The 26,183-nt window shown below is 38.1% G+C and overlaps 1 protein-coding gene and 1 long non-coding RNA gene across 3 annotated transcripts in view; one reads left to right on the top strand and one right to left on the bottom strand.

Annotated features, from left to right (window-relative positions):
• The first annotated feature begins 1,883 nt into the window (after positions 1-1,883).
• Positions 1,884-26,183, top strand: part of LOC142072812 (uncharacterized) — a 44,329-nt gene continuing 20,029 nt past the window's right edge. Inside the window, exon 1 of the long non-coding RNA XR_012669391.1 lies at positions 1,884-2,202. This is a non-coding gene — a long non-coding RNA (uncharacterized LOC142072812). The remainder of the gene's footprint in view (positions 2,203-26,183) is intronic.
• PCGF5 (polycomb group ring finger 5) overlaps positions 8,718-26,183 on the bottom strand; it is a 65,775-nt gene continuing 48,309 nt past the window's right edge. The window contains exons 8-10 of one of the 2 annotated variants that reach the window (XM_048856604.2): positions 26,092-26,181; positions 23,913-23,972; positions 8,718-21,468 (exon numbers count right to left, since the gene is read on the bottom strand). In XM_048856604.2, coding sequence (XP_048712561.1) covers positions 21,421-21,468; positions 23,913-23,972; positions 26,092-26,181 — 198 coding nt within the window. In that variant the 3' untranslated portion in view covers positions 8,718-21,420. The remainder of the gene's footprint in view (positions 21,469-23,912; positions 23,973-26,091; positions 26,182-26,183) is intronic. The other variant, XM_048856608.2, reaches the window with a different exon arrangement.

Below are 26,183 nucleotides of genomic sequence, written 5' to 3'. Positions count from 1 at the left end.
ACTTAGGGTCACTGATCAGGACCCTATTGTGGTAAATGTTGTGCAAATACAGAATGAAAGTTAAGCTTTTGGGGGAAGGGCCTACAGGACAAATCACATCACACATTAACTACAGTACTGGGGTACTCTCTAAAGGAACCCATCACTTTGTGTGTTTTTAATGTCTTCCAGAGTGGATTTCTAATCTGTAGATTGAGGAAAAACTTGACATTTTAAATATATTCTTGAGAGAGTCAGTCGCCTTCTCTGAAAACTGAAATAAGAATAGATGAACTTGTTCTCCTTCATGGCATAACTTGCTTCTTAAATAGGCTAGAGCACTAGTCAGTTTCTTTATTTTTGTAATACATTTCAAACTATATCAACACAACCAAGTGGTATTTACATTATGTCTATATATGAAGGAACACAAGTTTTACTGAGTTAGATACAGAATGCTAGTTCATTTATTAATAATTTCTCTAAACATGCCATCACAACATCTGCTGTCTTGGAATATTAACCATGGGGCTGTTCAAAACAGAAGCCATTAAATCAGGATAAACAGCATGTTTTCAGTTCCTTTCATCACAGAAAGAACAGGAGAACTTGTGGCACCTTAGAGACTAACAAATTTATTTGAGCATAAGCTTTTGTGAGCTACAACATCCGATGAAGTGAGCTGTAGCTCACGAAAGCTTATGCTCAAATAAATATGTTAGTCTCTAAGATGCCACAAGTACTCCTGTTCTTTTTGCGGATACAGACTAACACGCTGCTACTCTGTTTCCTCACAGAGTTAGCAGTGCCATGCCTCCATTTGTCAAGTACCACATAACGACAAAAGAAAGGTTCTGACAACTGGAAGCGTCCAGAAGAGAGGGCAAGAGTGGATTGGCTCAAGTTACACTCAGACAACTCTAGCTCCTGGGAGGGAGGCGGCTTTCCCCTTCTCTTGGTCCATGGATGTTCACCGCCAGGAATGATAACCGGACCCTGGCCGGCAGAGGGGAACCGTACACATGGGCTGTAAAACTGCTACCCCAGCGAAGAACGGAGCCTGGTTCTGAGGTGGGGAGGAGCCGGCTAACTCCCTCTTTACAGGTGCTACGCAGGGGCGCGCTCTGCTCTGAGGGAGAATGAATCTGTCGGAAGTAGGCTGCAAAAGTAGCTTTTTGAACACGCTCACATACCTGCAATGCGGAGGCCGCTCCGGACAGAAGCCCTCCCCCCGGAGTCCGCGGCAGCCCCCCGAGCCTCATGCAGCCGGGTCGGAGGCGGACCGACTGAGCAGACCCCGGCCTGGGCTTGCAGAGGCCGTTGGGTGTCGGTGACAGACCCCGCGGGATAGGGACGGGCTGAGAGAGCAGCTCGCCCCCCGCGGGGCCCCAGTTAATGGGCAGCGAGGACTCCCTGCATGCAGCCACCAGGGCTGCGGGGCGCTGATCCCCTTCAAGCTAGGGGCAGCAGGCTCCTTCCCCGGACAGAGCAGAAGCGTCCACGCCTTAGCCCCCACACCTGCACCCCCCCCCCCCCAGCCGGCCCCCCCTCGCACCTTTCCGGGTGAGCTCAGTGCTCCAGAGCCCGGAGACGTGGAAGCGGCAGCCGGGCTGGGCCCGGGGGCTGGCTGGGGAAGCTGGGTCGGTGCAGGCGGGTCTCCGCCAGCAGCGTCTAACCCACGCCGCGGGTAGCCGCCTTCTGCAGCGCCGAGCCCGCCTGCCGCTGAAGCCCCACCCCCAAGGCAGGCAGCAGTGGGGGCAGAACGGACGTGAATGCACCTGGGTGGACGCTGAGACTGGGAGGGCAACGGAGCTATGGTTTGCTTCCTACGCCCAAGGGCAAGGCGTTGGGTCTGTTACGCACACTGAAGCCCCACGCTCCTGTAAGGGCCGGTTTTATTCCAAACGGCAGGAAACGTGATTTTCATCTCGGTTAATTTAACGCTTCCTATTGGACAAGATCCCTTCCGTTCCTGGTGCCAGTGACTCAATATCCTTACAGCCAGGCTGAGGCGGCTGGCCCACTTGCCCACATTTCAGGAGCTGCTTTTTGATATAACTTATGGACCCAGAACATAACTATGCTTTACATAATGCACCTTCAAGTTAGGGGAATGATGAGTATTCTTCATACGCAATAAAGTGGTTGAATCCTGCTTTAAGTACAAAATTCAATTCAAGCTTAATTATGGAGCAGCAGCCAGCACCTCCACCATAATTTCAGGTAATTAAACTACTGGAAGGGAGTCTTTTGTTTGGGCAGTCAAAAAGAGGTACTTTAATAGGAGAAACAATGCACAGGGTTAGCAGCAGCTCCATGGCTAGCTCCTGAGCAAATCCTGACCATGTGTAACTGAAGTGGGAATCTGCAAGTCACTTTTGCAGCCAGAGCTGCAAATAAAATGTATGAACTAGAAATTTGGGAAGAATCTGGTAAATGTTTTGCAGCTTTATTATCATACAACAATCCAAAGAACATCAGGAGTTCTGCATATAAATCTCCCTGATGGTAGAATTATGCTTTGAATTTTTGTACCATGACATTTTTTCTTATAACACTCTACAGGAGAATATGATATGCAACTGCACTATGGCTTATAGCAATTTCTTGTATAACATTTTTCCTTCAAAGGAAAAGAGATTTAATAATCCAGTTTTCATTAAAGAAACAGAAATCTGCTGCCAGTCTGTAACGTGAGTGCCTCACTCCAAGGGCAGAGTTCCAACAACTTCATTTGGAAAAACGTCTGCTGCATTCATAATTCATAAAAGCATTGGCATCTATCCCATTAAATTAACAGAGGAAGAGAAATATTCTTATGCTCAAAACATTCTCTCCCTCTTTTCCGAACTATTTATATCTGAAGGTCTATCATTTTCCCAAGCTCAAATGTAACCACCGTGTGTACATGTATAGATATGCAGGTTAACCCCAAAGAATACGAAATCCATTTTCAAAAGAAAAATGCTGTGCTTAATGGAACTATTTGCAAGATTCATACATCTCTCAGATTTATGATTTTCATTCACTGATCTTTGAGAAACTTAACATTTAAAAAAGGCAAAATGCATGCATCTCCCATTCTTCCACCCCACCTTCTTAAGTGGCTTCTAAGATTTTTTAGTAGTGCTGGTGTATTCATTAACAGTCATAAACATCTATTGTAGTGTCAGAATTCCATGTGAATCCATTTCCTTCCTTCCCTTTTCTTTTCCTTGCCTACATCTTTCTCAACATGATATGATTTTGCATGACTACATATTAAAAGATATTTTAATCCCTTGCTCATCCAGTTGATATACCAAACAAAATGCAACAGCCTGACCTGGAGCCAGCTGTTTCTGCTGGTGTCGAGGTTCTTATTTTGCACCCATAGTATCTGAGCACCTCTAGAAAATGTATTAAAGGGGACTCAACTAATTAGGTGTAGCTCCCACACGTTGCTGGCTCATGATACTGATTTGTTAAAATTTGCTTTATTACCCAGGAAGAACTCCCAGGAAGGGAATATTTTCAAGCAGCAGAGCTAATGGTCCATTTTAAGAGAGACAATACATGATTCATTTTAAGAAAGTAATGAGCTACTTGTGGAGTCAAGTGCTACTCAGCATGAGTAAAGGTGGTGCAATCTGGCCCTGTGTTATATGCTTAGATACTATGAGTGCTTTAAAAATGCCTGAAATAGATAGCTGCATTGTACTAAATTGGATGAGAAATACAGCACATTCGGTGAGGGTATGGATCCAGTTTAGATAAGCAGATGCAAATTGCTTCCAACAGTCTACAAGAAATTTCACAAGCTGATGCCAAATGGTCTGAAAGGCTCTCTTCATACTCACTGTATTACAGTCAACAATCCATTGTAGGATTGATTAATGTAGACCAGTGCTTATACCATGTGTGGTGGCACCATGCAATGTAGGCTACATTACAGCATTCTAAATAAAATATCCCTTTTGTTCACTACAGCCAAGTCCTGTATCCTCTGTATCATGACGCACACCATTGGCACCAAGATATGCAGATTGCTTGTGACAGAGAAAGTGGGAAAGAACTGTTCCAGGTGCTACAGGGCCTGGTGAATCCAGACCATCTCCATTAGTTTACAGAATGGAGCACTTCTCATTGTGGGATTATTACCTACATAAAATCACTCCAATTTGGATGGCAGAACCATAGCTGGAGAGGAGTGGGACAGGATGCAAATATAGTGTCTTTGATTTAGTTTCAGTCAGCGTCAATTACAAAGTTTCTGGAAGTGTTTGAAGAGTTCTGGGCTATGAGCGGTGGACACACGTTTTTGTTGGCTTGTGAAGTCCAGTAGGGAGGCAGAGAGTCCATTATTGGAAAAATCCTCCAATGCCTCCCTTCAGATGGATTAGTGCTAGAAAGGGGATTTGCTAGGCTCTTACTAAAATCCTCGCAATGCTGAGAATCTCATCAACTATTGACCTTTCTCTAATATTCCTCTTTAATGAATATTGAGAAGTGTGTGGTGACGCAATTCTGTAAAATCTGAAGTCTTCAGATTTCCTGGATACCCTGAACAAATTATGAGCTTGGAAATTGTACGTATCTTGTTGTTTGATGATCATCTTCTGGCAAGGATGAAGACCAAGTATCCCTACCTATTTCTTTAGATTTATGAACAGCCTTTGAGATCACTGACCATGAGGTAATATTGACATGATTTTGACCATAACAGGGATAGACAGAGTTCCTCATGAGTGGCTTCCCCCTTTTGTGTCTGAGATGACTCAGAACATAAGTACTCCTGAGGGAAGCACCAAAAAATTAAAAATTCTGCACACAATATTTTAAAATTCTGCATATTTTGTTAAAATAACAATATAATCACACCATTTGCTGACAAGTATTGTGAAACGAATTACAAAATACTTAAAAATGGTGTGATTATATTGTTATTGTGCTAGTGTTATTTTGACAAATGAGATATGCAGAACTTGGTAGAATTTTAAAATTTTTAATTATTTGGCATAGAATTTTTGATGCAGAATTCCCTCAAGAGTACCAGGGTTCTGTGTGGGGCAATCTGGGTGCAGGCAGCTCAATGGAGGGTCAGGGTGCAGGGGGGATTTGGATGCACAGGGGCTCATTGGGGGGTTCTGGGTGCAGGGGGAATGGGACTCCGCAGGCAAGTCCAGGTAAAGATGGTTAGGGCTCAGCGGGGGGGTCTGGGTCCTGAGGAAGTAAGGCTTGGTGGGGTGGGGTTGGGGTCCAGGTGTGGGGGGCTCCTGATGCAGGGAGTGAGGCTTGGGGTTGGGGTGGGAGATTCAGGGGGGATCAGGGGTGTCAAGATTCCTTCCCCACTCTGAACGCTAGGGTACAGATGTGGGGACCTGCATGAAAACCTCCTAAGCTTATCTTTACCAGCTTAGGTCAAAAACTTCCCCAAGGTACAAAATATTCCACCCTTTGTCCTTGGATTGGCCGCTACCACCACCAAACAATTACTGGTTACTGGGGAAGAGCTGTTTGGAAACGTCTTTCCCCCCAAAATACTTCCCAAAACCTTGTACCCCACTTCCTGGACAAGGTTTGGTAAAAAGCCTCACCAATTTGCCTAGGTGACTATAGACCCAGACCCTTGGATCTTAAGAACAATGAACAATCCTCCCAACACTTGCACCCCCCCTTTCCTGGGAAATGTTGGATAAAAAGCCTCACCAAGTTGCATAGGTGACCATAGACTCAAACCCTTGGATCTGAGAACAATGATAAAGCATTCAGTTTTCTTACAAGAAGACTTTTAATAGAAATAGGAGTAAATAGAAGTAAAGAAATCCCCTCTGTAAAATTAGGATGGTAGATACCTTACAGGGTAATTAGATTCAAAACATAGAGAATCCCTCTAGGCAAAACCTTAAGTTACAAAAAAAGATACACAGACAGAAATAGTTATTCTATTCAGCACAATTCTTTTCTCAGCCATTTAAAGAAATCATAATCTAACACATACCTAGCTAGATTACTTACTAAAAGTTTTAAGACTCCATTCCTGATCTATCCCCGACAAAAGCAGCATAAAGACAGACAGAGACCCTTTGTTTCTCTCCCTCCTCCCAGCTTTTGAAAGTATCTTGTCTCCTCATTGGTCATTTTGGTCAGGTGCCAGTGAAGTTACCTTTAGCTTCTTAACCCTTTACAGGTGAGAGGAGTTTTCCTTTGGCCAGGAGGGATTTTAAAGGGGTTTACCCTTCCCTTTATATTTATGACAAGGGGGATGAGGCTCAGCACAGGGCTTAGGTGCAGAATTCCCCCAGGAGTAAATAAGGTGATTTCTCATCTTCCTGAAGGGGTCTCTCCTGTGGTGTACTTGCTGGATTATAATTTTTATGTATGTATATATTTATTTTTAATGTTTTTTTTTTTAGTTTCTTGAAATTCCTAACAAACAGAAATTAGAAAATATACACCCAATCACAAGGAACAATACTGATATCAGGTTAACTCAAGCAGACGCTGTAACAAAATCAAAAGGAAAGAATGTAAAAGGGAAATTAAATATCATGATGAAAAAGCTACAATCGTATTGTTACATTTTAAAGGATTGCTTTGGAAGTTATAAGTGACCGTAAAATACTGAATTGTATGGTAAAACACACGCCCACACTATATACTCTGATTTGAAAAATACACTTAAGATAACTGTATTTTAAGGATGGGTATTCCAAAACCATTCAGTATTTATTAGCCTATTTCTGTTTCTATTAAAGTTAATGGTAAAGCTCCCAATGACTTAAATAGGAGCAATATTAGGCCTACACTGAGCGCCTTTGAAATTTCCATCCCAAATGTTTTACCATTACATCTCATGGCTGTATCACAATAAAGTATAAAAGCAAAATAGAAAGACTCATCAATCAAATCAATCTTACTGATTTGGACGTTAACGAAAAATCATTAGAGCCAAGCCCTATTCCTAAGGTACATGTGAACTTCTATGTAATTTTCACTTATTTGGACTTACACCAAGAGGCTCAGATAGGAACACATTAAAATTATCTAAATAAACAGTATCTCATATGCATTTTGAACTTTATTCAGAGTTATGGGTCTTTTGATTTGGAGATTTCAGAATGTTGGTCTAAGAAAAATAAAGTACTGTAGATCAGCAGTTCTCAACCGGGGGTCTGGGGCCCTCTGGGGGGCTGCAAGTAGGTTTCATGGGGTCTATGAAGCAGGGCTGACAGACTCACTGGGACCCAGGACAGAAAGCCAAAGCCCAACCGCATGGGGCTGAAGACCAGGGCCCTGAGTCTTGCCACCTGGGGCTGAAGCCAAAGCCTGAACAACTTAGCTTTGTGGGGGCCCCTGTGGCATGGGGCCCTGGGGACTTTCCCTGCTTGCTACTCCCTAATGCCAGCCCTTTTATATGCAGAAAAACAGTTGTGGCACAGGTGGGCCATGGAATTTTTATAGCATATTGTGGGGCCTCAGAAAGAAAAAGGTTGAGAACCCCTGCTGTAGATAGTTTCTTCTTCCACAGCACAAAACACACAGGGGCAGGGCTGTGCATAGCACATGATTATTTATGGTAATTATGGAACCTAGAACTTCTAAGGAGTGTCCAGAAATCAGCATTAGGTTCTTTAGTTCAGAAATGTTAACATTAGATTTATACATACAAAACACATTGATTGAAATGTTCCTACCAATCTCACATCAAATAAGGTGGAAGAGTGGGACTTATTTCACCTAAAAGGTAGAATAGCTGGCACTCCTGAGATTAACCTTTTACGCAAATTTCTAACAGAAATTAAGTGAGAAGAAGGTGTGTTGATGACATCTGGTTTGGAACTCTACCATCTGAAACATGATCTGGAGCTACTGTTTCAATCCTCAGGCCCTATTTGCCACTTTTCTGAGATCAGGATGTGTGGATCTGACATAAGAATTTTTTCTTTATACTGCAAATAATTGGTGAAATTATGCTCTAATGGTTACTGCACATCCTGTCTTCTACTGTAGGAGAGAAAGCAGTGTAATGCTTGAAATTCCATACAGCTTTTTAAAAACTTCAAGGGCCGTACATATGATGTCATCTAGAGCAGTGTTTCTCAACAACCGGTCCCTGAGATCTCCCTGATACAGTTAGGAAGGCAGCAAGTCAGTCCCTGGTATCAAAAAGGTTGAGAAACACTCATCTAGAGGAAGTTTAACATACAGTAGAATACTTATACATTTAAGTGGTTGCTGGTAGTAACTCTAAGTCAACACTCAACAATCTTCCACATAAAACAAGTGCATGCTGATCTAGCAAAAATATATAGCGTTCCATTTCCAATTGGTTTTGAGCACTGGTATTTCATAACTTTAAAAGTAGGTTTTTATAAAATTACATTCTGAATGAAGTTTTCACTTCTGGACACTCTTCAGACATTTTAATATTACATTAATTGATTACTAAAAGTCCTGATTTTTTATTGCTCAAACACTGTCATGTCCTATCTCTTCTCCCCTTGTTTAGGTCAACTCTTGTGTTGTATTTAATTTAAAGCCCAACCCTGTGGTTAGCTGAGTGCCATCAATGACCAGGACACACCATGCCTATAGGAGGCACTAAGCATCATATAGGATTGAGCGTTAAATCAAGTATTGCAAAAAGAGACTCCTTGAAGCAAGGCACCTGCCGTTTAATTGGTCTATAAAGCCTGCATGATTAGATTTGAAATTAGGAAATGTGAATTCAAATATTTTTACAATCTAGAGAAAAGTCAGAGAAACCAGAGAAACTTTTTATTGCACAAAATAAATTATATAGAAAACAAAATGCAACAAAACAATTTGTATTTGTAGGCTGCACAACAGATGTTACAACATGAATATATTTATTGCTTTCAGAAAGGAGCAATTCAGTGCTAGTAAGCAGATTAGTTATACTTCTTGCTCATCTAGATTTTTCATAGGATTAATTCAACTGGGCCAGAGGCATCTTGCAGCATATGGACCTTACACAATTGTAACTTACTATAGCAGTAAATGAAGGTGCCGTGGATATTCTTGACAATTACATGAAACACTCAATTTAACATCACTGGTACTGAAGCATACATACAATCACAATAAGAAACTGTTACATATCAAATATATTTCTTAAAATGTCCATTTACAGAGTTTGCATGAGTTATTGTACTAAAATTTACCCTCTTTACAAATGTAGGTATAACTCCAAACAAACTCAATTTTCTCTGCATCAAAATACAACACAGACCTGATTTTGCCAAATGAAGGCTAGTACCAACTCAGTACTTAATTATAGAAGTGTTCACTTGTTCTAATGTAGTTATGGGTTTATCATCCTTTTTCAGGACAACCCTCTATTTTTTAAAAGAGTTATAACTCAGCTGAAAAGAATATTCCAGAGTGACCTTTGGCAGAGCGGGGGGGAAACGACAGTACTTGTTTTATACACTAACAAAAATACTCAATTGGTTATTTAAAAAAATATATAGGGCTGCAATATATATTTTACATATATATTACATTTATAACTCAAAGTGGTTTGAGATTCTAAAATACTACTTTGTTGACCCTGAGATGTTGAGCCCCCATTGATTTAATATGGACATACTATTAGTAGCTATTTAACAAGAAATTTAAAAAGTGTAAAATATTCAAATTGTAAGATGTTTAAGAAATACTGACTACTTTAGGAACTTAAGAAAAGCGTAAGTGTATTAATATGGTAATGGTTTTACCAAGTATTTGCAGTCTATTGAATAAAATCCTCTCACTATTTAATTATGTAAATATTTACACACATTTAGGATTGTAATATTGTAATTTACTGTGGACTTCTGGGCTTATAGTTACTAAACTTTACAAACTTATGGAAAACTAACACAATACATTAAGCATGACTAATGTTAGAGATATGACAGATGCCACAAATGTAAGGAAATTCAGAGTGAAGGTGGGAACTCTTGGCCATATTCAAGTCTAAGTTACATGAATGTAAAAGCAAAGAAACACCATTAAAGTCAAATCTAGAGCTCTGACCCAGCCTGAGGACCTGTTAGTGAAGACCCATGCAGAGTCCCATTGTGTGAAGACTGTGGGTTTACATGTGTGGAACTGAGATCAGAGTCTGACCATCTGTCTTTAACAGTGATCTGGTAGAATTCATTTGGAATGGTGTGTGTGTGTTGCTGGGTTCCTTTAGATGTTAGATATACTACAGTACAAGCTGGCACAAAAAATGGGTTAAGAATGGCATTTCAGCCATCATTGCAATTTCACCATGTCAGTGTCCATGGTTCCATGAGATTAAGTCCTAATGTCATATCATGTGTTTTTTTGTGTTTTCAAAAAAGTAGTTTAAAAGTACGGTTGGTACAAATTACTATGTACTAGTAACTCAAAAGGTGCAGTTGTAACATGCATATGTTCCAGCAGCAGTTTCCTAAAATTCAAAAATATCGAGTATCAGATATGTCCCACGGCACTAGGAAAATACTATTTGCTTCACATATCTGGTATGTCATTTTCATTCAGTGGGGAAATTTGCTATTAAATACTGATGTCTAGCAAATCTGTTGTAACTTTAGATAATTTTATGGATTGCATAAACTGTAAATGGACTATGTAAATATTGTATACCTTAAAACATCCATTGGAATGTGACCCTCACAATGAAATTTGCTGTATCACAACAAATACAATAAAGTAGGAATGTTATAAGGTAGGAAGAAACTAATGTCAAAAATGAAAAAACAGCACCGTCATTATATGTTATGCAATCAAATTATTGATAATGTAGACATTTTTTGTAGCATGGTCAGATAGACTTGGCTAAGTCCAGGTATAAAATGCATTTAGCCCAGCTGTAACAACTATACAGCTTTATACAGAATAAACATTCCATAAATCAACTGAGAATGCATTTGAGCACAAAAATAAAAATATTTAAGTGATTCTCTAAGCAGCTTTTTGTTTTTTCAAAACATAAACATAGATATTGGACTGATTAAATATCTACAAGTGCTTTTCCTTTATAAAAATACATATATTCTTAGTAGTAGGATAGACTAAGTCATTAACAATGACCTGGTATTTTTTTTTCACTTCAATTTGAATGATTTATAAGCTAAATTTTACAACCACAAAAAGGTTCATTTGTAATAAGGTGTTATCACTTTTGACAAAAAGCTTAAAATATTTTATATTTTAAAAGAAAATTAGCAACATAACATTACAATACGTCCTATGATCTCTAAGTATTGTGAGGGCTGTTGTATTAAAAACGGATAGCCACTGACCAGATGCAAGGAAGAATTACTGCCCACCACAAGCTCCTTTCTTATCTTTACTTGGATCACAGCTTATATAAGGACACTTAGGCCCCCATCCAAAAAAATGCCATTTAGAGTACTCTATACAGACTATTCGGTAGCCTGGAACGTCTAATAGATCAGGCTTTGCATTGATTTTTTTAAAATGCAAAATATTTTTGAGTTTGCATTTGGGAAAATATTTACAAAATTATCCATTGCTTAATGTTTATTCCAGGAAGTTTCTACTCCTGAAAAAATAGAAAAGAAATAAGAGCTACTGCAATTTTTTAAGTGACAGATTTTAAAATCTCTTTAAATAATTGTTCTGTTTTTTCCAATGTAGTTCAGGACTATCCTGGAAAAGAAATGCAAAAGATTTATCTAATTTTTTATTTTTACTGCACCACACACAAAATAACCTTGATATTTTTACTAATCAATAGTCTGATGTTACTGAAAGCAATGCCATTTGCTAAAAAAATAGCTATAAAATCTGTAAAATGTACTTTAACATCTTTGCATGATCCTCCAAGTCTGTCCTTTTTACCCTCCAAAAATTCACTAAGCTACAGCTAGAAAACCCAAAAGTATCTTTGTGAATATTTTGTGCTTCAGAAGGTTTATGAGATTGACAGTACACGGAAGTATTTTATTAGTTCACAGGCCAGGTATAGCACAGATATCAGTAATGCAAGCCTTTATGCTTCTTTTTGTTAACAGACATTACCCATGACCTAAAAGGGACCATTCTTTCTACCCATGACTGGTAAATTCAATCCTTATGCTAATTTCCAATAATTTATCTGTTATTCAAAAATTGACAGGTATGCCAAACTCTAGTTTGGCAATAAACAGCTACCACCAGTAACATACGTTTGTTTGATACCAGATGCATTACACTTGACTAACTAGATGTCCACTGCACTCCTCAACGGAAAATGACAATGCTTTATTCCAAGTCAGTTTCTGGATGGCTGACCTTTGGTATTAAAACGTCCCTTAAACTATTAGGCAAGCAAATAAGTCATAAAAATATAGTCTTTAAAAAAAACTTTATGAATAAATTAAATGTATGATAGGCAGATGCACGGAGTAATTTAAGTCAATCAGAATTCAGTTTTCCAGTAAAAAGGTACAGTGAGCAACTGATTATACTGCACCAAAATCCCTCAGACACAACGGCAACATCTACATTGCTAATCACCTGATAGAATACAAAACACAGTTATGGGACCAGAATATCACCACAGAATAAATGCTTCTCACTTTGACAGTAAACATCTTTGCTTCACCTTTGTTTGCAATAGAAAACTTAGACTATAGCCAGCAGCACAAAAATGTTTTACCCTTGTAAGAATTTTATATACTACACCATTCTCTCTTAATCCAAACCCTGCCTGCTGCTCATCACCTTAAGGGAAAAAAATAACAATTTATTTTCATCCCATCCATCCTTTTATATGTCACGTATTAAGCCCCCTTTAAAAATATCTGCTAGAAAAAATTTATATATATATATTTATATATATATAAAGTTTACTGTAAGAAAAAGTACATATATCATAGCAATATGCAAATTCAATCTAATGCCTCTCTTTGGTTCGTTAATATAATCATGGAATCTTTATCTTATGGGACTGGCCTCTCCTGCAGTTTGAAACATTAGAGTTGCACCTCTCTTTCTACAAATACAAGAGGCAGCTCAGGTCTACAGGCTTTTCCACACCCCTACCACTACTCTTGAAGTGCTTCCAGAGCTGTATAGAAACATTAAATTGCTTATCAGTAAAGGAAACAAACTTCTTAATGGTAATGACAGGATTCAGAAGTGACCATTGTAAAAACACCAGCAGAATGTCTTGTGTCAAAGGAAACCCTACTTAGAAATCCCATCTGAAAGATCCTGACCTCTCCCTCCCATCCATCTGAGACATTTGGGACGTAGTGAGTAGTAAGGAAAAAAATTAGCTGGGAAGTAAAGATGAGTAAGACAAGGAAAATATTCCCCTTCTCTAAAATTAGTAGCATTAATCTATTCTGGGATCACTGTTTGGAGCACATTCCCACAGAGGGATGCTTCAGTTGAGAAGGGAAGATCAAGCCAATAGTGTTTTACTAAAATGTTGATAGATGACCAGGTGGAAGTTTTTCAGATTTCTTCTGTGGTGGCTCAAGCTTTTTCTGCCCTGAAAGCCATCTTGGAAAGTGTTAAGTAGGCTCTGATCCCTTCTAGAATCAGTCTGTCTACAGCTGACTATGCTTTGGTGAAGCAGGACTAGATCCACCTGACTATGGAGGATTTAGCTGGCTTAGCCCAGGCATTATGGGCAAAAACAAAACAATCAATATTTTTCTGAATTGATTGGTTCTACTAAGGTATATTTCACTGTTCTTCTCACATGTAGGATATGCCATGCTTTTATCCTCTCCAAATGTGAGGTATTGGACAAAATGAATGAATAATCTCCCATGAAGTACTGATGGGTTAACCTTGTTTATGAATGCCTCTAGAGTAGAAAGAGCTTTATCTTGTCCTCCTGGAAGATATAGTAAAGCTTTGTCTTCTAAAAGCAATGTTTTCTGAAACTCTTCTGGTTGACATGACGCATAACTTTACTATAAGGAAATACAGGGAATTATGTATCATTGATTCAAAGGTCTGGATTGCGAAAGCTTGTAGCATTGTGGACAGCTCCTATGTGGCTTGCTTTATTGGAAAATAGATGAGTTTATTCTCAGGAGGGAATCTGCATTACTTTGGCATTTAGACTTGAAATTCTCATGTCCTCATGTCAATTTATATATGCCATGGTCATGACTGAACTAGAATATGCTCCTTCCCTAAGGCAAGAGCTGAAGTCTCAAAGAGCCAGCCTGAAGGCTCCCAAATCTGGAGCCTGGAGCTTTTTTAACTTTGTTTATTGTGGTGCTCCAGGTGTGTTCCCCATCCTGAAAGGTTGATACCAGAGGTCTGGATTTTGGTATCTGGACTGCAGAAAGGAAGTTGCTACAATCATATGGGCTTCCCATCACCACCAAATGAATCACTGAAACACTCTGGATAGTATCTGCTTTCCTACACTTCTCTTGTTGTGACAGTTCCAGGCTCATAAGAGAAATCCTTGACGTAATACCATATGCACTCTTGTCTAGGGTGTAATTTCTATGTACAAGGCCAGAAGACCAAGGGGGTGCAAGTACGCACAACTTAAAGATCAGTGCGTGGGCCATGTTTAATCTTTCCTGTGTTGGTAAGGCTGCATTCAACTCCTAGGTGAATGATACTTTGAGAGGGCTTCAGAAAATTCTTCTATCTGAATATTTTCTATTTTGTCAACCTGTTCATTTTCCTTGTCTAAGACCGCTTGGACTCTCCTCATCTTTTTCTTACTCTGAAGAATATGAAGCAGAGTCCCGAACCTTTGAGGGACAAGTTCTATTGCTTCTTACTCCAGGTGACTGTCTGACTGAACTAGGACACTCTCCTTCAGGTGTGAGATCTCCTTCAGGATTATTTGATGTTTTTAGTTGTCTTGCGAGGTTGAAGAGGGATGAAAAAGAGATGTGGAGGAGTCTGGAACTCCAGGGTGCATCTCTGCTTCACTCGGTTCTGAACTTACCTGTTAGTCATTATGCAAGTATGCATCCGATGAAGTGAGCTGTAGCTCACGAAAGCTTATGCTCAAATAAATTGGTTAGTCTGTAAGGTGCCACAAGTACTCCTTTTCTTTTTGCGAATACAGACTAACACGGCTGTTACTCTGAAACCTGAAATTAGAATGAGGTATCTGGAAAAGGGAATACCCTGCTTTGTAGGCCTACTTGACTGAAAACTGTTGTAGGCCTACTTGACTGCTCAAACTGAATGAGCTGGAAAGAGGAGTTGGACTCATTTCTTGGTTTGGGCTTTCTTCTTATGTTCTTACCCTCTTGTGGATAGGAATAAAAGGACCTTTACATCCTTCAACTTGACTGGAATGGGAGCAAACACTTTGGCTAGTCCATGTAATTGGCTAGAACTGTATCAAGCTTTTCTCCACGTAGGATTCCGCTGGTGTGTTTTGAAACTCAGAGAATTGGCACTGAATAACTATGCTGTCAAGAACTTCAATCAGTTAGGGCTTCTCTAGTTTGTGGCAAACTGGGATGTGACTCTACCCTGCCTTATTTTGCCATGGACTAACTGACGTGCATTAACAGTTCTTTTATTAACTAAATGAGACTGTATTAATGAACTGTTAATACTTGTCAGCAGGATCGAGAGCAGGCTAGTGTAGGGTATATTCACACTGCAGTTTGTGGGAAATTAAATGTTTGTGTACACAAGCCCTTAGTGTCTGGCTGAGTTGGCTTTTGTGGTTTTGCTGCAACTCCATGGAATACCCTTCTGTAGCTTCTCAGACCTTATGGCAAATAGATTGCCTCTTGACCTCTGTGGTGATATGGAAATGGAAAACATATAGAGCAAAAGAGCTCAGTGGGTGGTCCCATTTAGGGAGAAAAGCCCTACAAATTTTGGTTCACTATGGGAGAGTAGAGAGCAAAAGATTTTGGTTGCTGCTGTCACAAAATCAGCTTTAAAAAGCTAGGATTGAAATGGATAACATGGGAGCCCTGTCTACCACTCTGCTGCAGAAAGTAAATTTAAGTCCTAAACCACAATGGACAAATCTGAGTTGCTCCTGGAATTTGCAAGAGAAATACAGCCAAAATATCTCAGACTAAGGAAAAAGATAAGGATCCAGAATTCAAGATTAGGGGAAAATAAAATTGACTCAACATAAGACTCATCCTTTTTAAATAGTTTCTAGTATGTGAGATACTGTATTTGCCCATATTTAAACTGCCTAATTAACAGAAAATATTTCTTTGATGTCGGCTTGTTTCACTTGAAGGAAGATTCTTCTATGTAGAGTTCTATTAAGAAATACTATTACTGAAAATATTGAGACCATTTATAATACACAGAAAAATATTCTTATTTAAAATGTATGAAGTGGGTCTAAAAGATATTCTATATTAGTAATCCACCATTTTCCTTTAAATAACATTTTCAGTAAAACCAGAAGAGTCAAAATAATTTACATTATAAAATGTCATTAAAGAGAAGAATATAGTTACATTTTTGTTGCACATTGTTTCCTATCTGAGCACCCCATACGTTAGGGTCTGATTCTGAAAACATTTATTTGAATAATCCTTACTGTAGTGATAAGTTCCACTGACTACAGTGGGGGCTATTCAGACAAATAAGAATTATTCATGTGTTTGCAGGATTGGGCCCTTAGTCAAGGTAGTTTAATAGTACACAATGTAATGCACATTTCATGCTAATCTAATAGATTTGTATTATATATGCTTTTGAGATCTTACAAGATCCTATTCTGTAAACTCTTAATTTACAGTATGTTAGGGGACATACACTGCATACAGATTTCTAGTCTAACAAAAGGCATTACATTTGACTTCTATTAATGGGCTATCTGGGAGAAGGAGGAGGATATAACTTCTGGGCTCTCATTTTAGAAAAAAACCTAAACTTGTGAGATAGAGTTAAAGGTTGTACAATTAGGGAAAGTGTCTCATTTTAGGTCTGACCACCCCCCATTGCAGGTGGGAACCAACAATATGGATAATTGCAGAATAACTATTGTGGGCTCAGCTATTTTCTTCCTTCCTGATTGACTTTATGCAGCGGTGAGACACTGTCTGCTATTTAAATGTCCACATCAAGCACGCCTGTACGTAGTAGTGTCCTGTTTTATTTGGAGATGCTGTGTGATTTTCATTGAATACCCATGTTCCCACTGCATTATAATCTGACTTTGGCACTCAAAAGTGTCTGTACATGCACTTGACTATTCTTACATTTGTCTTATTTTTTAATTGGCACAATGTATCAACAGGGATAATCACACGTACATATCTGTAGACATGTCACACTATGCAGTATAAGAAAAGAGGAATTTACTGCAGGAGAGACAGCACTTGTGTTATGCAAACTGCCCATATAGATATCAATTTGGCTGGCATCTAACCCCTAGGACAAGCATTCAACCAAACCACAAGCAGGCACTATGCTGTCATATCTGAAATTCATACTTGTAGGTAGCTAGATCGTATGTTTATAAAAGCACTGAAAGACAGGATACTCAACTAAGTACATTGAAAATGTATCTGTCCTTAGTTTTTGAACTTACAGTGAAGAAGATTTGACTTCCCTAATCCAGTTCTGAGCTGGATTTAAAAAACAAAAACCATGAAATAACACAGTTGTCAATTCTGAGCAAGACAAATTTTTGGCTTCCTGAACTTAGAATGCAGAAAATCTTATGAAACATTCAAATCTCTATTCATTGTCACTCATGGGCCCTCATAATAGAGTAAAAAGAATTTTCAGTGGCCATGCTAAATCCAATATGAATTTGTTGGTTGGGTGCAAAATTCTGTCTATGGCATGGCCTTAAGAATGGACTCAAAGTGATAAATTTTGTGTTAGACAAGGTAGGTGAGGGAAAATCTTATATTGGACCAACTTCTGTTGATGAAAGACAAGCTTTCAAGCTCACAGAGCTTTTCTTTGGGTCTGGGAAAGATACTCAGATTGTCAACGGTTAAATAGAAGATGGAACAGACGGTTAAAAATAAAAAGTTAACACGTTTCAAGAGATCATTCAAGATAAAGTGGGAAAAATATTTGAGAAAAATGTTTACCCACAGGTAATATGGTGTTTCCACATTGGAACCCATATAGGGAATCATTAAATAATTATAACCCATACTCGATGGGACCACATCCTGAAATAAATCTTTCCCAAACCCCCTCTTCTGGCCTTCAAACAACCTTCCAACCTTACCAAGGTCATCATCAGAAGCAAGCTCCCCACAGATCAGAATACACCAACTCAAAGTGGCACTAGACCCTGCCAGAACAACAGATGCAAAACCCGGATGACATATCTCCACTTTTATAATGATCAATATCTTCCACAATACACCATTCAAGACCCATGGGTCCTACACATGCCTAACACAATATGTGGTGTACCTCATCCAATGCACTAAATGCCCCATTAACAACTGTGGGTGAAACCAGACAATCACTATACTCTCAAATGAACTCACAGAGAAAAATGATAAAAGACAAAAATCACCCTATCACCCGTGACCAAACACCTTTCAAAAAGCCATCACTCCATATCTGACCTATCCTCATCCTCAAAGGAAGTCCGCATAACACCTTCAAAAGCTGGAAAAAATTCACAACTCTGCTAGACATTAAAAACCATGGACTCAATAAAGACACTGGATTTATGGCTCATTATAACCATCTGTGCTCCACTAGTCCTCCTTTGTCCCATGACTGCAGAGGTGTTAACTGCTCACTTAATGACCTGAATGGTCTCTTGCAACGTGTTAACTCCTTACGTTTAGCAATTTATTCCGTCTTGTATTTAGCTGTGACACACTGTGTACTTTTCTCAGACCTGAAGAAGAGCTCCGTGAGCTTGAAAGCTTGTCTTTCACCAGCAGAAGTTGGTCCAATAAATATTACCTCACCTAACTTGTCTCTCGACTATCTTGAGACTACATGGCTACAACAACACTGCAGACAAATTCTGTGCTGTCCTTCTGTTTGTTTAAAACACCCAGTCCAAATGTACCAAACCAGCAAATATACAACTGAAGAAATACATTGTCTCCCCCAAATCAACTAAAAATTAAGCTTGGAATATTGCTATTAATTTTATGACAAACTGAAACCAAAAGCTTTGAAACAAACCTTTCATTTGAACGTGAAGCCACCTTGAAAATACTCCTGGCATAAAAACAATACTTCTATGATGTGAAGGGCATAAAAATTGAAAGGTGTCATTTGTACATACATGTAAATATTTAGAAATAACATCCTGTTGCTACTTTATAAAGGAATTTAGTATGATGCACATAACATTGATATGCAATAGAAATTTGGATCCCCCTCCTGCAAGCTGATCCATGTGGGCAGACCTCTGTGTCTGTCAAGAGTACCACTGCATTTGTTAAGGCTCTGTGTAGGAGCTGGGGGTTTACCACCATGGAGCAGCTTGTCAAATCTGCCAACGAGCATGCCATGGACTGGGAACAAGCATGCCATGGACTGGGAGGGCAAGAGGTGACTAGCCTTTGCAACCAGCAAGTGCATCTGTTGCTATCAACTGTATGACCCAACTAACCCCAAAACCAGTCAGAACACTGTGCCTGCAGAAGGGAGTATCAGAGTGTTTCCCATGGCACCCTGTGTCAGCACATTATATGCAATCTTCATCTGCAATGGCAGGATTCCTTAACAGAATGCTATGGACAATGTCTCTACTCCCCCTTGTTATGTGGCTTTTGGAACACAAAGGTAGGATTTGACTCAGTGCATACAAACAGGATGTGATCCTGTTGTCACTAAAGTCAATGGCAAAACTCCCATTGACTTCAGGGGCCACCATTTCACCCGTAATGCATGTTTGTTTGCATGCCCAACACATATAAATTGTACTGACACCAAACTTCTATAGGAGCTATTTCCCATCATCTAGCTTTTATGCTTTGACCCTGTGGTTTTTTATTTCGGTTTTTTGTTTGATTTTCAAAGCATGAGTAATTCATTCTATAGTAGCTTCTGAAAGTCAATTTGTTTCCTTTTTTTGTATACATAAAGTCATATAAAAGTTAGTAGGAATGCTGGTAGCTGTGCATTAAGTAGAAATTATACCAAGTATTGAACTGTAAGTATCTCTGCAGAGTTTGAAATAAAAAACCCACTCTGACTTGTAAACTGAGCAAAGACAATGGAAGACTACAGAAAATATATGAAATATAATGCTCCCTGCAATGTTACTAGAAACCTTAATACAATTTTCTTCACTAGAACCATTATATTTGTGATACCTAAGGCAAAAATCACATTTTTCCCCACCACCACCAGGTCTGAGAAAAAAAAAATGCCTTGAACAGCCTATTTTCATCAGACTGCTTATCTACTACATTGCATTACCTCTAGTTTTATGGAACTAGCTTTAAGATGCGACAATAACTAATTAAATTAATCTGCAATAGCTTCTGAACTCCAGATAAACATAACAGAAATTTAATGCCATTAAAGCTGTGTATTTTGAAATATGTTAGTTTGTATTATTTTACTCTATTATATGCCACACTTGGACACATCTAAACCCAATCTTAAAAAGAAATCCTTAATGTGAATGGCAACAGAGTGACAAAAGATATATAAATGTTTGTCATATGGTGTAATTTCAGACAGGAATTTCTGCTTTTTTATTGGATATTTAAATGATTTTAACCTCACTTTTACACTGACTTTATTAAAAGAAATTTAATTTGACCAGCTGCCATTATCCTAAATAGTTGTATATCATTTTCCAATCTCTAGGCCAATCATACAATTTTGCACTCACAAGGGCTATTGTGCTATTAGGTGACACTGGCAGAATCTATTTAGACAATTTAAAATGGCTTAGTTGAATTACTATGTTCTAATATTGTTGTAAGGATAATCTTCATTCACTGAAAAAGGACTGCTGCACACTCATGAGCGAGCTATACCTGGACGCACGAGAAACTTAACAAGAAAAATGTAGTGGCACAATCACCACTGTTCTAAATATATTTTCTATACAAAATATTTTCAAGGTATAATCCATAACTTTTTGTACAGTTCGCTATCATTTATACAACAATAATCAGTAAAATAGTAAATATGTGACAATTGCAACACCACATGGAATGAGCATTCTGCCATTTTGCTAGTGTAATCAACATTAGGACCAGAAAACTCTTCTAACAGGCAGGCAAAATGTTCTGTAGTTTTTGAATCTTGACTATACACGTCATGATTTTGGCTATGACTTGCAGCACACTTTTAAGATACTACAAATATCTTATGCACATTTCAGTAACAGAATGGCACTTGGCTTGCTCTAATAGAAACAACAAAGATGCAATTGACAATTTTAAGAAAGACAATGTCCTTATTTGCATGCTGAAAGTCTGGTTGTGTCCCCTTAATCCAGGCACATCCATTCATTGTGCAATCTGTCGATGGGTAAACAAATAGTGCAGGATTCATCTCAGTGGGATCCAGCCCTTTGGTCTAACCAAAGTCAATTCTGGGTCGATACTGCAGTACCATAGGGTAAGACTAGAAACAAAAACAAAAGAAGAACACAACAACAAACAAAAAAAGACAAACAAGGATAACATGAAGGCATGGTTTATACGAAATACAAACAAGATATAATTAAACCGTACCGTAAGGAAAGTTAAAAACTTACCTCTAGGGTGATCATTAGATTAATGTGGTTTTATACATTTCAATAAAATTTACATCCACAACCAGATTTCAAAAATAAAATGAAAAGTTTCTTTTTCACGGTGAGTTCACAAGGCAGATTATAATTATATCACATACACAATACACATGCTACATAACTTAAATTGTATGTATGACATACTGGAACCACACTTGTGTGATCCTAGAAATAATTCAGGTATTCCTGTGCTGTTAGATTTGACAAAAACGTTCACAAGATGTTTTTATCCCATATTGATCAAATCAATTCTAAGATGACATACTTGGCCTGATATTTCAGAGGTACAGAGAGCCAACAGCTCCCATTATAACCAGTACCAACCAATGTAAGCTGCAGTTACTCAACTCTTTTGAAAATCAAGTCAACCAGTCACTTGCTTTCATGAGAAAGGAGGACTGAAATCTCCTGAAAATATTTCCCTTATTTTCATATTCATTCAGGGCTGCATTTTCAATAGCTCTCAATCGTGCATTCACAAAAATGCAACACATCCATTTGGATACATAAATTGAGGAGCACTGTGATTAGGGAAGGAAGGTGGCTCTTGTGGTCACTTGCTCCTGAAAGTTCCATTTATATAATGTATATTTTTTCAGTCGAAGTCTGATGTTTTCTCCACATAACTTTACTTCAGTGTTGAAGCTTCTCTAACACAAAATCAGGAATGGTCTATTATGTCAGCAGTAGCATGGGGTTCAAATAGCCTCTGACTTCACTAGCAGAAGGGACAACAGTTGAGGTGCAGACTTCTTTAATTGTGTGGGTGGAATTACTGAGGTTTAACAAAATTATCATTAGCAACAAAAATATTGCATTCTTTTTTCATTCTTCAAATACAACAGATGAATCTCAGAGACCGAAAAAAAGAATAACCATTGCATTCAAGACTTATGCAAGAAATTAATGAATTTTTCTCACTATGGTAGAAAAAGAGTCAGAAATTGGAGTGATCACAATTGTTGTGGGCTTTTAGGTGTGGAAATCTGAAAAATCAGACAATTAGAGCAAAGGTATTTACAGTAGCTAGGGCATCTGGGTGAGAAGACAGAAAACACCTTAAGTGAGTTCTTGTTATAAGTAATAACCATATGCTCAAATAAACTCAATCTCAGATTATTTAGTCCAGTATATGATTACTACATGAGAAATAGGAAACCATCCCATTTAACATTTAAGAATCTTTCACACCTCAAACTAATGCTTGGTCTTGCAGACTATGTATTTGCTTCTGAACACAAGCACCTAACTTCTGTTAACACTAATGGGAATTACACACAAGCACTGAGGACAATTACACCCCTAAAATTTAGTATGAGACGATACTATACTCAAAACTGCTGTGGACAAAGTCTGCATACCACTAGAAATGTTGAGCTAACTGAACAAATACAAATTGTGATGCGTGAACAACAATGTTTTTCTAGAACACCCTTTTATTTGGACTGAATTCTGTCCTCAGTTACACCCAAGTCACTCAACTGAAGTCAACACAATTGCAAAGTGTCATTTGTATCAGAATTTGACCCTTGATCATTAATTTTGGTTTTCCATGTAAGAAAAATATTACTTGGGGTCATTTTTAAAAAACAGCCATTTTTAATAGAGATGGGCTCAAATCAAACACTGAAACCAGGTTCAGATCCAAATTTGCAGCTTGAAATCTTCTTTAAAATAGGCTAAATTAGAACACCCATTGTGAACAATATGAAAATTTGAGAAAGTTTTGATCAGATTTTGATTCCAATGTTTTGGAGTGTTTAGATCTAGAGTTTTGGTTTGCTCCATTAGAGGGATATGAAGCTGGGATGTCAGCCCATTTCCAAATTTTAAAGCAGTAAAAAGGAACACAACATTAGAAAAATCTAACATTTCTTTACTCGCCAATTTTGGATACTTTAGAGAGGTATAAACTTCCATTATGTCCCTAACCATGCAGTACCATGCAGTCCCTAACCATGCAGTATTATCATAAGGGAGGACAAGGGGAGAAAGGGAAGAGTGGAGCCGTCTTTTAGCACCCTGCTGGCGATCATTGTATGCACTGAAGCATGAAGATAAAAAGCCTTTATTTAAAAAATCGTAAGCCTTAAAACTCCTGAGTGTACTTCATTAATTCAATACAAGCTTTATGGAATGAATAAATAGACGACTTAGACCTTATATGTCAAGTTTTAGCTCAGAGGAACATAGAGTTATAAAACCTCCACAATGACGAGTTACAATTAAAATGTTGACAGGATCTGTAATATGTACAGTCGTGAGTGCCTCTTACCTGATAAAAAGTGCCATCCTGTGAGCAGACTTGCGAAGATGAGCAGTTCTGACACCGAAACTGCGGAGGAGATGATTTTCTGATCAGATAAGAGGCATCCACAACTGGACACATACATTTATCATCAATCGTTTAATTTTTTTTTGTTTCAAATTAGAGAATTAAAATTAATTATTTTTAAAATAGAAAAGCATTTTCCAAGGAATATATTATCATTGTTTCTTAGACTATATCTAGCTCTCCTGGTGTCCAGAGGTGTGTCAACAAAAGGTCACAGTGAACAGTGTCATAGACACAGATAATGGATTTAACTGAGCTTCATCCATCAAAGAAAGATTATCAGCTAAGAACCAGTATAGCTTCTGTACCACACTTTGGCCTAAAACCAACTTGACCAGGGGCTAGACAACCACAGAAGAGCATACATCATTGGAGCTGCCTTACTATAACCTTCTTGATAATTCCCCCACCTCCCCCCCCTCCCCCCAAAAAAAAAAGTTTCCAAATAGATTAATAACTGGAGAGTTTGTTACCAACATAATTTCTGAAATATTTCACCCAGGCAGGAATAGCACCCTGAAGAGACTTGAGCTACTTCAAAGATGATAGTATTATACATTTTATATTTTTTTCTGTTGGTTTTGGTTTGCAATCATTGGCTATTAAGAATAATTTATAATTCTCCAATGGAAAAGGTGAATGCATCACCTGGAGATTCTGTGGGACTATAAATGATCCATAAAATTTCACTGAGTTTTCAGTTACATCATATATATCCAAGAAAAAGTTTTTCTTTTAATTTTTTTGAAAAATTTAAGCTGATGCAAATATGAGCATTTGTCCAAATATTGCCTCCAAACCAATACAACTGTCAAGGATCCATGTGTTGACAGGAGGCAGTAGTTCAGCCATCTTGAATGCATTCTATTATTGTTATTGCCTCATTTCTCCTCAATATTTCCTTAGAGCACAAAGCAATGTTACCAAAATTCAGAAGGTTAGTAAAACAAATATCAACTGGATTCAAGGGCAATACTACTCTTAGATTAAAACACTCTTTGATGGCGCAATATTGCATTCTTGATAGCTATTTTAATCTCTGTGCAATATTCTGTCCTCAAACCCAGTCAATATTTGCTATGCAGAAATTAATTTTTTTAAAGGTCTTTCTAGGTTTAAAGGTAAAACTGTTAAAGAAGTTTGCAAGTTGTTTGATCATCATTGTGCTTAATCCCATCTCCTCTGCCCATGCCACAGTGAGTACTCGTAAATCAGAAAAACAGAGTGATGGGGGTGCTCTGGAATTTACTACAGCTCAGTATGTAAAACTACACCAGTACTTAACTTAATTGAACCCATGTGCAGCTTCCCCTTGCACTGAAATGCAACCACTTTGCACACAATCCAAAGCCTTGCAAGGTAATAGCAAAATATATAACCACATATAACATGAATGAATATATAAAAGAAAGATAAAATAAATACAACAGACAATGAGATGATTTCTGACAATTAGTGATCAAATGGGAGTAGTTAATGGTCCAAAACAAACCTAAGGGTTACTAACTTAATTTGATTATTGATCCCTAAGAAATGTCCTTCAGCAAGATAGCTATTGCTTTTCTAAACTATATATGTGGGGGTAAAAAATTAGCTGTCCTATCTGTTGTGGACATTATTATATGTTTAGTGTACATGACATGAATACAGAATTAAGCAATGTCAAAATAATTAGATGGCTCGAATGATTTCTCAATGTCCCATCGTATTATAAATAGAGCATTCTGAATACAGAATGATTGGACACAAACTCTTAGACTTTTGCAAGTTAAGGGATCATACTATTTCAGCTGAAATTCCTAGGATGACTAAGTGTTTGTGGTTTCAGATATTTCACCTAAGAATTCAAAATTAGAACGTATATTCAAACTTTGTATTCCTGCTAATTCTGAATGTCAAACTCTATATAGTATGCCTGTTGTAGTGTTTCAATAACTAATCTTAGAATTTTTTAATATAAATAATCTGAAGAGTATGTGAGATTAATTTTTAAATACAAATTTTGTAAAGATCACAGAACACCTTTTGGACCAAGCCATGAAGCCATACAAACTCTATAAAGAAATCTTTCTCTACACAGGCACACACAAATACATGTAAAAATCATAAAAGTACTCACATTTTCGCCTCTTAGTCTCCATCTTGTCATATAGATGAATTCCATAGTATGATCCTTCCCCATAATTTCACCATTGCATAGTACATCCAGCT

Source organism: Caretta caretta, chromosome 7 (assembly GCF_965140235.1).
Source record: "Caretta caretta isolate rCarCar2 chromosome 7, rCarCar1.hap1, whole genome shotgun sequence".
Taxonomy (NCBI): Eukaryota; Metazoa; Chordata; order Testudines; family Cheloniidae; genus Caretta; species Caretta caretta.
Note: the sequence above shows the minus strand (reverse complement) of the source record. Positions and strands in the feature narration are given on the sequence as shown.